Source organism: Epargyreus clarus, unplaced genomic scaffold (genome assembly GCF_041222505.1).
Source record: "Epargyreus clarus isolate Ecla_fem2 unplaced genomic scaffold, WU_Ecla_fem_2.2 ptg000026l, whole genome shotgun sequence".
Lineage (NCBI taxonomy): Eukaryota > Metazoa > Arthropoda > Insecta > Lepidoptera > Hesperiidae > Epargyreus > Epargyreus clarus.
The window spans coordinates 2307270-2319114 of record NW_027332233.1 but is presented as its reverse complement, the minus strand read 5'-3'; the positions used below and the strand labels follow the sequence as shown (position 1 = coordinate 2319114).

The 11845-nt window shown below is 34.1% G+C and overlaps 2 protein-coding genes and 1 non-coding gene across 3 annotated transcripts in view; 1 reads left to right on the top strand and 2 right to left on the bottom strand.

Annotated features, from left to right (window-relative positions):
- The first annotated feature begins 4041 nt into the window (after nucleotides 1–4041).
- LOC140753263 (uncharacterized protein F54F2.9) lies at nucleotides 4042–9730 on the top strand. The gene is made up of 8 exons (XM_073087746.1): nucleotides 4042–4296; nucleotides 4624–4772; nucleotides 5284–5455; nucleotides 5857–6083; nucleotides 6770–6938; nucleotides 7540–7767; nucleotides 8575–8718; nucleotides 9483–9730. The coding sequence occupies exons 1-8, from the start codon at nucleotides 4165–4167 to the stop codon at nucleotides 9612–9614; spliced, it is 1353 nt and encodes a 450-aa protein (XP_072943847.1). The 5' UTR covers nucleotides 4042–4164; the 3' UTR covers nucleotides 9615–9730.
- Nucleotides 8209–8280, bottom strand: TRNAQ-CUG (transfer RNA glutamine (anticodon CUG)). Its single transcript has one exon. It is a non-coding gene; the product is annotated as a tRNA-Gln (tRNA).
- Nucleotides 9731–10112: 382 nt separating the features above from the next.
- The window catches only part of Hml (hemolectin), a 69818-nt gene continuing 68085 nt past the window's right edge, over nucleotides 10113–11845 (bottom strand). The window contains exons 76-77 of the mRNA XM_073087752.1: nucleotides 11347–11517; nucleotides 10113–10397 (exon numbers count right to left, since the gene is read on the bottom strand). Of these exons, the coding sequence (XP_072943853.1) occupies nucleotides 10270–10397; nucleotides 11347–11517 (299 nt within the window). The 3' untranslated portion in view covers nucleotides 10113–10269. The remainder of the gene's footprint in view (nucleotides 10398–11346; nucleotides 11518–11845) is intronic.

Genomic DNA, 11845 nt, shown 5'->3' with positions numbered 1-11845 from the left:
AAGCTGATCAAATGAGCAAAAGTAGTTAAATATTGTAACAACTCGTGGACTTTATGTGGTGTAGGTATAATGACAATTGATTTCCCAATTAGCTTCTTTCGTGTATTTCGCGAAAAGAAATGAGTTTATTTTATGTTTTAGTTTGAGTATTGTTTTTACATTTTAACGTATTTTTTGCAATTTGGTGTAATTGGGTACTTGACGCTAATAACAATAAAATATGAAATATGATCGATATGATAGCTTATAAGTAAACATAAATTATGCAATATTTAGTTTAATTTTTAATACACTATAAGTATTTTTATTTCTAAAAAGAAATTTTCGATTTTTTATCTGTGGGTTGTAAATTCCAAAACGGGGACGGTGCTGCTTGAAATGTCATGTGACGTCACCACACGCATAATAAACAAGACATATAATAATTATATCGTTTGCTGTTAGAGTTGGTTGAATTTATGTTGTGAACGTTGTGAACCGATATAAATCCACACTATATTAAAGTTGATAGCGTGTATCTGCTTAAAGAAGATATACAATGCAATAAATAAAAATGAATACAAAAACTTCCACGAAATAACCCATGGAAATCATAAATAAACAACGTAAGTAAAATGTTCTTTACATTTAATCATTTCGGACAGTTAAAACATTTCTTAGCCGACTTCCGATAGAAGAAAGGTTATGTTTAATTGATTATCAAGCATTTTTAAACTATACTTATATTGTTATGTGAACTGCTTTAAGGTTATTTATTGGTTATATTTATAATTTCAGATCCTCGCGACAGAATTATAGTGACGACGCTATAGGGTGCAGTTTAAGAAGAAGGCAAGCTTGTGTTTCATGAAAAGTAAAAGTTGTCCTGAACACAAGGTACATCAAATGTCATGCACAGTGTCTATAATTGGCTACTTGACACTTTTTGGGAAAGTGTTTTAATGAATTAGTATACGTATTATATATGCCTTTCATTGATCACTTTTTCGAAAAAAGGGCTATTCATTAATAAAAATCGAACTTTCCTTACGGTGAACGGAACGTCGCGTTAAATCAGGCGGTCAAGTGTCATTTTGTGGCGGAACGTCATTACACTGTAAACAAACAACGCTTAGAAGAAAATTGAGAGTTATTTAGCTATTATAACTAAATTTTAAATAAATGACAAGTTATAAGACGTGTGCAGTGACGATGTGTACAAGTACGATCGTAACAAATTTGCTTATACAAGTTCCGAAACCCAAATCTCATAAACGTTAAAGAACTTGCAGATTCTTATATGTTTAAATCCTCTGTTTGCAAGCAATGACATTTTATACTATCTATGTAAGAGAAGTATTATTGAAAAAAAGGAATAAATTTAGTAACTCTCGAGTGATTCGTCAATCATTATCCAAATCATTAGCACGGGACGTAATCAAAACAAAACAGCAAGTGGAAGTATTCATATATTTAATATATTATATAGATGTCTATGATAAGAATAGAATTATAAAACGTCTATGAGAATTCTATTTTAAGGGCCCATTCTGTAATTAATAGGACACAATTAAAATATTTCATGACTGTGTTATTATTGATGGTGCATGTGCACTGATTAAGTTACAGGACTGTATAATTAAAAATACATGATTTGCTAATATTAGTATTTTATTAACAAATTTCTTTGTTTATTTGGTTTATATGGTTCTATTAGTGAGTACACACAGTAGAACTTTTGTATATTTTATCATATGTTACAGTTACAATAATTACTACAGATCACCTAAGCTAAATTTTTGTGCTGCTTGCGTGTCTGCTTTTCTTCATTACTAAAATTATTTTCCGTAACAAATGGATATATATTTTTATCACTGTCATTTTCAGAATTAAATTGCAATGCAATAATAGGAACTGTATGGTCAGTTTTTTTCCTTCATCTTGTTGGGTAGGTTACGCAAGTAAAGAAGTACTATTTCCCGTTTACTTTACTTTATGTATTTCAGACTGGTGCCCACTTTCGAAACTTTTGGCTCTTCACTTCTTCTAGGCAGGACAGTCATCACATTTTCATTTTCATTGATGCACCTTGTGTTCAGGACAACTTTTACTTTTCATGAAACACAAACTTGCCTTCCTCTTAAACTGCACATACTCTATAACGTCGTCACTATACGATTGTCGGGAAGATCTGTAAATATAAATATAACCAATTAATAACCTTAAAACAGTTCACATAAGAATATAAGTATATTTAAAAAAATCTTAATAATTACTTGTAAGACAACCTTTCTTCTGTCTGAAGTCAGTTAAGAAATGTTTTAATTGTCCGATATGATTAAATGTAAATATAAAGAATGTTTTACTTACGTTGTTTATTTGATATTTCCATAGGTTATCTCACGGAAGTTTTTGTATCCGTTTTGATTTATTGCACTGCATATATGGATCTTCTTTAAGCAGGTTCACGCTATCAGCTTTAATATAGTATGGCTTCATTTCGGTTCACAACATAAATTCAACCAACTCTATCAGCAAACGATTTAATTATTATTTGTCTTGTTTGGTTTCGATGTAGTGACGTCACATGACATTTGAGGCAGCACTGTCGCCGTTTTGGGATTTAAAATCCACAGATAAAGAATCGAAAATTTCTTTTTAAAAATTAAAATACTTAGAACGTATTAAAAAATAAACGAAATACTGCATAATTTATGTTTACTTATAAGCTATCATATCCAACATATTTCATATTTTATTGTTATAACTGTCAAGTACCCAATTGTATATGAAAAGGAAAGTATTAAATGGGATTACTGTCCTGCCTCCCAAGGATGCTGCAAACATGCAGTAGCATTTTTAATGTGGAGTTGTAGAAGAAGTGAGGAACCAAAAGTTTCGAAAGTGTATAAACAGTAGTTCTTTACTTGCATAAACTACCCAAAAAGATGAAGGAAGGAAAACTACCATACAGTTGCTGTTATTGGACTATAGACTTAAATAATGAAAATGACAGTGATAAAAAAATATATTCAGTTGTTACAGAAAATAATTTTAGGAATTAAGAAAAGCATTAACGCAAGCAGCACACAAATTCAGCTTAGCAAGAGCTTCAATATAACGAAGGAAATAACAGCTTCAGAATGCTTTGAGGTGATCTGTAGTAATTATTGTAACTGTAACATATGACGATAAATATATACAAAAGTTCTACTGTGTGTACTCAATAGAACCATATAAACCAAATAAACAAATAAAAGACTAATATTAGCAAATCATGTATTTTTAATTATACAGTCCTGTAAGTTAATCAGTGCACATGTACAAGCTATAATAACACAGTCATGAAATATTTTAATTGTGTCCTATTAATTACAGAATGGGCCCTTAAAATAGAATTCTCATAGACGTCTTATAATTCTATTCTTATCATAGACATCTATATATTATATTAAATATATGAATACTTCCACTTGCTGTTTTGTTTTGATTACGTCCCGTTCCAATGATTTGGAATTGACGAATCACTCGAGAGTTACTAAATTTATTCCTTTTTCTCAATAATACTTGTCTTACATAAATAGTATAAAATGTCATTGCTTGCAAACAGAGTTCTTTAACGTTTATGAGGTTTGGGTTTAGGAACTTGTATAAGCAAATTTGTTAGGATATTTAGCGATCGTACTTGTACACATCGTCACTGCACACGCCTTGTAATTTAACATTCTTGCAATTGTACTAATAAAAGTTAAATAATTCCCAAGATTTCCCCTGAAGTATGTGTAGCGTCGAAGTTTATTTCTATATTTTCAATGTGTTGACGTCACGCTACGAAATGACACTTGACCGCCTGTTTTGGCGTAACGTTCCGTTTACTGTAATAAAAATATGTTTTTTATTAATAAATAGCCCTATTTTTCGAAAAAATGATCAATGAAAGGCATATATAATACGTATATGAATTCATTAAAACAGTTTCCCAAAAAGTGTCAAGTAGCCAATTACATCTTTGCCATCTTTAAACATTGGCCGACGATGTTATAAAACTCGACGTTTGACAAGTCCACGTCAATCAAAGTCACTCGGTCGACTGTCAGGCTGTCATTTTTGTCACGTATTTTAAAATGGTTAAGTGATCAGAATTTTATTTTCTAAAGGAGTTTTGTATTAAAATATTGCAACGATATGCATTTTAGTGTAGTGTTATTTTTGTCGTTAGTTCTGAGTGTGGTGGCTTGGGACGATGATGACTTAGAAGTGTTCGACGTGGTAGAAGAAGTTAACCAGAATTTCTATGAAGTTTTAGGAGTATCACAGGTAAAAAACCTCTAAATTCTCAATATGGGCCTGCTATCAAATTTACGCAATTCGCAAACCTTTAAAATCTGTACACGTTTCAGTAAAAAAATAAATACATTTTATAAATCACACCACTTGTTAATTCAGATAAACACTGTTAATAACCTTTAATGATAATTTAATGTCTTGCAATTAATAATTAAATTCTATTTTTGTACTTATCATGCCGACATAATAATTATAAATTTTTATACAATCTCCAATCTGAAACTTTCGAATTATTATCTGGTGACTGATTGCAAATGAACAGAAATGGATTATAAAAGTCATACGTTTTTTCTATAGGATGCCACACCAGCAGAAATTAAGTCAGCATTCAAAAAGCTGACACTAAAGTTGCATCCAGATAAAAATGATTCACCGGATGCAGATGTTCAGTTTAGAAATCTTGTGTCGGTGCACAATGTACTGAAAGATCCAGGAAAACGAGAGAAGTATGATTTCCTTGTTTATTTTCAGTTATTAATAATTCTATAAGGTATCTTTTTTCTATAGCTAACCTGACTAGCATGTAAATTTAATTTAATAAAAATAAAACCACATTCTAACTTTATTTAATCAGACACTATTATTTACTTTTTTCTATTGAGTTAAAATAATTTTCATAGAAAAAAGAATTTTCGTTAATTGTTTCCTTTGAAAAATACATCTATTGTTTTATCCACTAAACACAATTACTACTATTATTTGTAGCATGTAGTAAAAGAACATTGTATCAATTTAATAATTAATAATTAATTTAAATCAATAAATCAATTTGACATTAATTAATAATTAATGTCAAATTTAATTAAAGACTAATTAGTGAGCATTTAAAATTAGAAATTGTTCTTGATAACCTTGAGTTTGTGTAATAATGATGAATCCCTAATTATATCCTTAATTATTCAATCTATTTACCTTAAGGTATTAATTTAATACATCATATCTTCTATTCATTTTTAGATACAATGAAGTGCTCAAAAATGGTCTTCCAAACTGGCGTTCAGCGGTATACTACTACCGGCACGTCAGAAAGATGGGGCTGGCTGAAGGCTCTGTTATATTATTCATCATCATCACATTTTGTCAGTACGCTGTTGGTTGGGCTGCTTATGTGGAGAAGAGATTTACAGCAGTAAGTATTAGATATCTGTTTAAAAAAAGGGTTAAGGGTAGTTGTCAATAAAATCTTCGGTAGTTGTCGATAAAATCTTTAAGTATACATTTGAGTTGTAGTGCTTTGAGGTGTTGAAGGCAAAGATGTGAGGTTTTTATACTTAGTACTCAAGAGTAGCAATGCTTCTACTAATGCTACCCAATTTCACATACAAATCTAATATTATTTAGAGATAAGAGATGATTACATATTTTGATGGATGTCAATTATCACAATGTTAATTGCAATCTACTCTCTATTCATTTGGTATTTGCATTTTACAAAAAATTACTCTTTCTTTGACCACTTCTAAGAACCATGTGTTGTTCATTGGCCATATAGTGGACTGTGTTGGAATATAGTGTTACATATTATTACAGGAACAAATTTTAAATAGCAGAGGAAAGAAACACTCAAAGAAGTCAGGTTTTGACTCGGGCCTAGCAGAAGTATTAGATCAGTTGCCAAAACCAAGCATTAAGGACACACTGCCGTTTCAAATACCGAGAATGGTGTGGTGGTCTGTTACTGCAATACCAAGAATTGTAGTGGAGATTAAGAAACAGAAGAAGGAACAAGAGGAAGAGGCTAGAAGACAGAAAAAGAAGTAATTTTTTTTAAGTTTTAATATCCTGTAGTCAATCAACAATAATCAAATTAAGAATGATTAGTTCAATGAATGATTTTATCACATTGTTTTGAAGTAGTTTGTTAATGTTTTTAGTACAATGCAAATAACTTCTTTTCAATATATCCTAGTATAAGGGAAAATTATAATTCATTGGTCTGGATTAAAAATGGTGCCTTTGCACGAAAAAATGTTTTGTTCCATTATGAACAAACTGATACAAACTGTTTAACTTGAATTTATTTGCTTAGTCTTTTCTCCAAAACTTGTGACATTTAACAGCTATCATTATAATTAGCTGATTAGCATGATAACCACATAACTCAAAACTCATTTTTCTGTTTAAGGTTAATCTAAAATATTACCTATTTTAACACGTTTTTATTAATGTGTCTAATTATATTGTTGTTACATATTTAACTACTTATAATTATTTTTTTTATTATTTTGACTTTATGTAGGTGTTAGTGTTGTAAAACATCATTTTTATGTTATAATGATTTCCAAATACCCCAAACGAACAGTTTCAATAATGTCAAAGGCCGTTAAGCAAGTTTAACATGTTATGTTGTATATTATTTGATTTGCAAATATCCCAAACGAACTATAGCTTCAGTAACGTCAAAGCCAAGCAAGTTTAACATGTTATGTCGTGTTGTCCACAGACAGGATGAGGAGGAGCGCGCGCGTGCGGAGCGCGAGGCGGCGGCGGCGGCGGCGGGCGGCGCGCGGCGGCGGCGCGGCTGGGTGCCGCCCGCGCGCGACGCCTGCCTGCTCGACGCCGCCGACGAGCCCGCCGCGCCCGACGCGCCCGTGCGATCCGCCACCGTTGCTGTACGTACTTTACTGTTTATTAGTTTGCTATCTTGTTTGTTTGCTTTCTTAAATTATATACTGCTAGCCTAATAATAATCGTTAGAGTAATAATTAGCCTACCCTAAAATGAACTGCATAAAAATTATGATTTTCACTATTGAAGTCATAAAATTACTTAATGAACGAATAAAAGTAGCTAATGAGAGTGCATTCAGACGTGAGTTATGACTGTACCTTTTGTTCTGATTTGTTAGTACCAGAGTATGGTGTGAAAAATAACGTTGATCCGCTGCTTCATTGCAAATAATGGACAAACCAACATACGCACTAACATTAAGCACGCACTAAATTAGAGCATCCGCTCATTATTAAAATATACAATCTGTTAAAAATTTGCCTACCAAAATCAGAATTTGGCCAATTCTAGCACGCAGAAGTTGTCAAAACTTAGTACCCAAAACAATGGATCGAATGATTGCTTCTCTACAAATTTTAAGAAAACAATGTAAAACGCATTACCACAATCAGTTACATAGTGTTCATTGTGCACGCTCCATCAAGCCATTAGTAGAGTAGTAAAAAAAGCGTATTAAAAAGTGCTAATTTCTCCTGATCTCAGGCACCACCACCGATATCGGGCGGGCTTTGGACGGACGAGGACTTGGCGGAGCTAGTGCGGCTCGTGAAGAAGTACCCGGCTGGCGTGGCGGAGCGCTGGGAGCGCGTGGCCGACGCCATGGGCCGCTCTGTGCCAGAGGTCACGCACATGGCCGCCAAGCTGAAGGAGAACTGCTACAAGATACCCGGCCAGGAGCAGCCCGAGGTGCCCGTGGAACCGCCTAAGAAGGTACGTAGTTTTGTACATACGTAGGGATTCGGGTTCGATCCCAGGGTAGGTGGTATCGCAATTATTGGGTTTTTATTCAAGGTCTGTATGTTGATGGGTGTCCAAGACTTCCATAAAATGTGTGTAGTGCATAAGTGTAGAGTAGGAACTGCAGAAAGCGTCACTTTCATAAGAAAAAAGTAGACGTTATGTCTAATAATAAAAATTTTAAATTATGGATATAGTATCAAATTCATGGAAAAAAGTCAAAAGAAAATATTAAAATATATGGATGCTTATCATTTAATTTTCTTTTTACATTTTTTTAAATTAGAGTAAGTACTTACTATTAATTTATTTTATACTTAAAAAAAAATATAAATAAATAATTTTTAATTGTAGTGTGGTTAGATATTAGTAGTAAGAAATATCTTTAAAACGCGTAAGAAATTTTCAAAAAGCAGGTTCCACCGAGATTTGAACTCGGATCGCTGGATTCAGAGTCCAGAGTGCTAACCATTACACCATGGAACCTCTTGTATGCTAGTGTCAAATTTTGTATTCACTTTCTAATTTTACGTACACACAATTTTCTTTCAATAAAGTTTTTTGTACGAGTATTATAATTAATATTATTTATATATTTTTTTTACATTTTCATTCACTACAAAAGTTCGGAATAACTATAGGTATGACAGTATTTATACTGGGATATGATGAGATCGAATTCGATTCTCGGTGATAAATCTAGATGATAGTCGATCATGAACGTGACCATAAAAATACAATTGTTTATGAAAATGAGTGATGAGTATAATAATGTTTTAGGTAAAAACACGGAAAACGGAAGAGGTGAGCGGCGGGAACTGGTCGCAGAGCCAGCAGCTCGCGCTGGAGGCGGCGCTGGCCAAGCACCCCAAGGGCGGGGACCGCTGGCCGCGCATCGCCGCCGCCGTGCCCGGGAAGACCAAGGTACCCCTTCGAGATAACACCCCTGCTAAACCTACTTGTACTTAAGGATTTTTTTAATTCTTTTGTAATTGTAGGTGTAGTTGTGCATTATATGGTATATGGCTAACTGTCGCCCATGAACATCTGTAATCAACGCCAGATAAAAATAGATTCCTATCTGAGGTCGGGCACAAATGCACCGGGCTACCCTTGAGCACTAAGCTCGTAGGCCTTACAAAAGTATGTCTTATTTACCACATATCCGCGAAAACCGTAGTTTCGTTCAACATTTCTTATTTAAGCATTTCTTTGGTCTTTCATTTAACAATTAACCTTTCTTGAAAAAAATAATATTGTAAAATGTTAAGTTTCCTCTGAAATATGCAGTGACTTAAAATTACGAAAAACGATCTTACTACTATAATATAACACTAGAAGCAAGAACTATTGGACGCTTTTTGAAACTCATTACATAAAGTAATCACGTAATCATCATTTTTTTACGAAGTATTGATCCACTTTTATTTTAGTTTACGCAAGATGTTGACAAAGCAAGTGAAAGTGTTGCGGAGATCCGTTTCGCACGACTGAACAAATGCTCCATTTTTAAATTGAATATTTGTTAACACTATATTTTAAATATGTTTTCTCCTAAATGTTTTCAAATGCGTGTGAAGTGTTAATATATTTCTGACCATATTTCACTGGATAAAATAAAGATTTTTATTATCACACGCTTGTTCAGTAGGATCTTGATAATGAATCGGGATTTTTTAACCTTTCAGGAGGAATGCATGCAAAGGTGTAAATATTTATCAGAGATGCTGAGGAAGCAGAAACAGAAAGAAGAGGATGAACAACAGAAACAAGAGAATGGAGATGCTGGTATTGAAGAAAACACACAGGACGATGAGTGAATGTATATAGTTATCAATGAGATTGTAAACGGACATTCAATGAGATTGTAAACGGACATTATCAAAATATTTATGGCGCGGAGTTTTGACATTATTACATTATTTAACGGTTTTAATATGTTTTTCTTTTAAAATTTTACAACGATAACGATTTTATTTTTATTTTGCCAATACTGATTTGCTTATAGTATCTGAATCTATACAATGATTTAAGGTAACATTTTGTACTCATATATTATTTTTACACTGTGGGGATCTTATCATCGGCTATAGTTATTACGCTTATTACGGTTACTACAGAATTGATTGCACTACGTTTTTATTTCACTGACAACAATGTAGAGGGAATGTGAATAACGGATAGCTTTACAAACCAATTTTTATTAACATGTGGTAACAGAATGCCGTAATTTTAATAACAATTGTTCAAAATCATTTTCAAAATTACGGTATTAGTGTTAGAAAAAAGTTATGGAAGGTGAAAAATAAAACATGGGATGCATTTAACATTTTATTTTGTCGATTGAGTTGTATGACATTTTTGTGTCGTTTACAAAATAATACAAAAATGAGTTATATTTTGAGTTTGAGTTATGCCTAACATATCTTCACATATGTTTATTGTCATTTTGAGTGAAGTAACGAAAGGGTTAATTTATGTCTTAGTGTCGGCAAATCGTGACGCGAAGTCAGGGATGGCGTACTCGTCGGCCTCGCGAGTGTAGTCGAAGTTGTAGGGGCTGTGACTGTAGCCGTACGGATTGTGACTGTATCCGAATTTACCTGCAATTTTAAAACATAATGTAAAAATTAGTTAGGAACGTTACATATATATGAACACAATATCAGAAACAAAATAATAACCTTTTTTAAGGTCTTTATAAAGGTTTTGCTTTTCCCATTGTTACTAACTTTGCTGGAAAACAGTGTTTCCTATTTATGTGTTAAAATATTAATGAGTATGTACCGGATGGTAAGTAAAGTTTTATTTTGTTCGTAATAATTAGAAGTATCAAACGAACGTGCAGTACATCTTGAGGTCAGCCATAAGATGCGTTGCTATTCCTGACAATTGAGTTAACTCCTCGGGTAAATGTCTCCCCCACACTTTATCAACCAAGACGTAGAGGTGCTTAACACTGTTGTTGTTAGGCAGAAATAGGTATGGTGGTTATAATTACAGAAATATACCCGGTGGGACTGTGAAGGTGTGAGACCTCTTTGTCGTTCGACTCCGGCAGCACCAACGCCACCCTTATATCTAATAAAAGCAATTTTAAGCGCTGCTGTGTTCTCGTTTGAAGGGTGCAGTAATGAAGACATACTTTTCCGATGCGTTCCAGCTTAGTCCTCAGGGGTAGCGGCTCATATGTGGCCGACCTCAGGTAGAAATCCAATACTATCTGGGGTTGACAGTGGGTACTTATCATCAGATGGACTGCATGTTCATCTGTTACTCCTCCTATAATGCTCGTCTGCTACGCCTATAATCTAAATATATATAACTCAAAGGTGACTGACTGACAGTGATCTATTAACGCACAGACTAAACCACTAGACGGATCGGGCTGAAATTTGGCATGCAGGTAGATGTTATGGCGTAGGCTTCCGCTAAGAAAGGATTTTGATCAATTCTACCCGCAAGCTAAAATAGGGGATGAAAATATTACTTCGTAACGCGAGCGAAGCCGCGGGCAAAAGCTCGTAATAAATGAAGTTAAATGCCACTGACCGGGTTCGTAGTAGGGCCTGGGCGGCTCGGCGCAGCGGTGGCAGGCGCAGGCGGCGGCGGACGCCACGCGGTGCGCGCGCTGGCTGCCGTCGTCGCAGCTCAGCGACACCAGCAGCGCCTCGTAGCGCGCCGCCTTGCAGCACGAGCACGGGGACTCTAGCGCGCCCGTCACTGTGAACGAAACGTTGTGTTGTAACCGATGTAGTGGGAGATGCCAGTTTGCAACTACTATTAAGAGTGACCACGTGTAACGTAAGTTTTTAAAGTTTAGTACCCATCGAACAAGATGACAAAATTTTCTCGGGAAACCCAAATATCGAAAATCTTATAATTATAAGTCGAATCAATTTGTGACGTTTTAAATGGTGGTAAAACTTCAGAATACAATTATCAAATTAAATATCTTTTATCAAATGGTTTCAGTAATTTTGAAGACTGTATTTATATTTCTTCGCGATCTATTCCTAATAAACGGGGATAAATTCCTTGATTTACCAAA

What these genes read in the sequence shown, in the direction of transcription:
- LOC140753263 (XM_073087746.1), top strand. Translation starts at nt 4,165, where the DNA reads ATGCATTTTAGTGTAGTGTTATTTTTGTCGTTAGTTCTGAGTGTGGTG. An exon ending in GATCCAGGAAAACGAGAGAA is followed by an intron (nt 4,773 to 5,283) that starts GTATGATTTCCT and finishes ATTCATTTTTAG; the next exon opens with ATACAATGAAGTGCTCAAAA. An exon ending in TGGAGAAGAGATTTACAGCA is followed by an intron (nt 5,456 to 5,856) that starts GTAAGTATTAGA and finishes ATATTATTACAG; the next exon opens with GAACAAATTTTAAATAGCAG.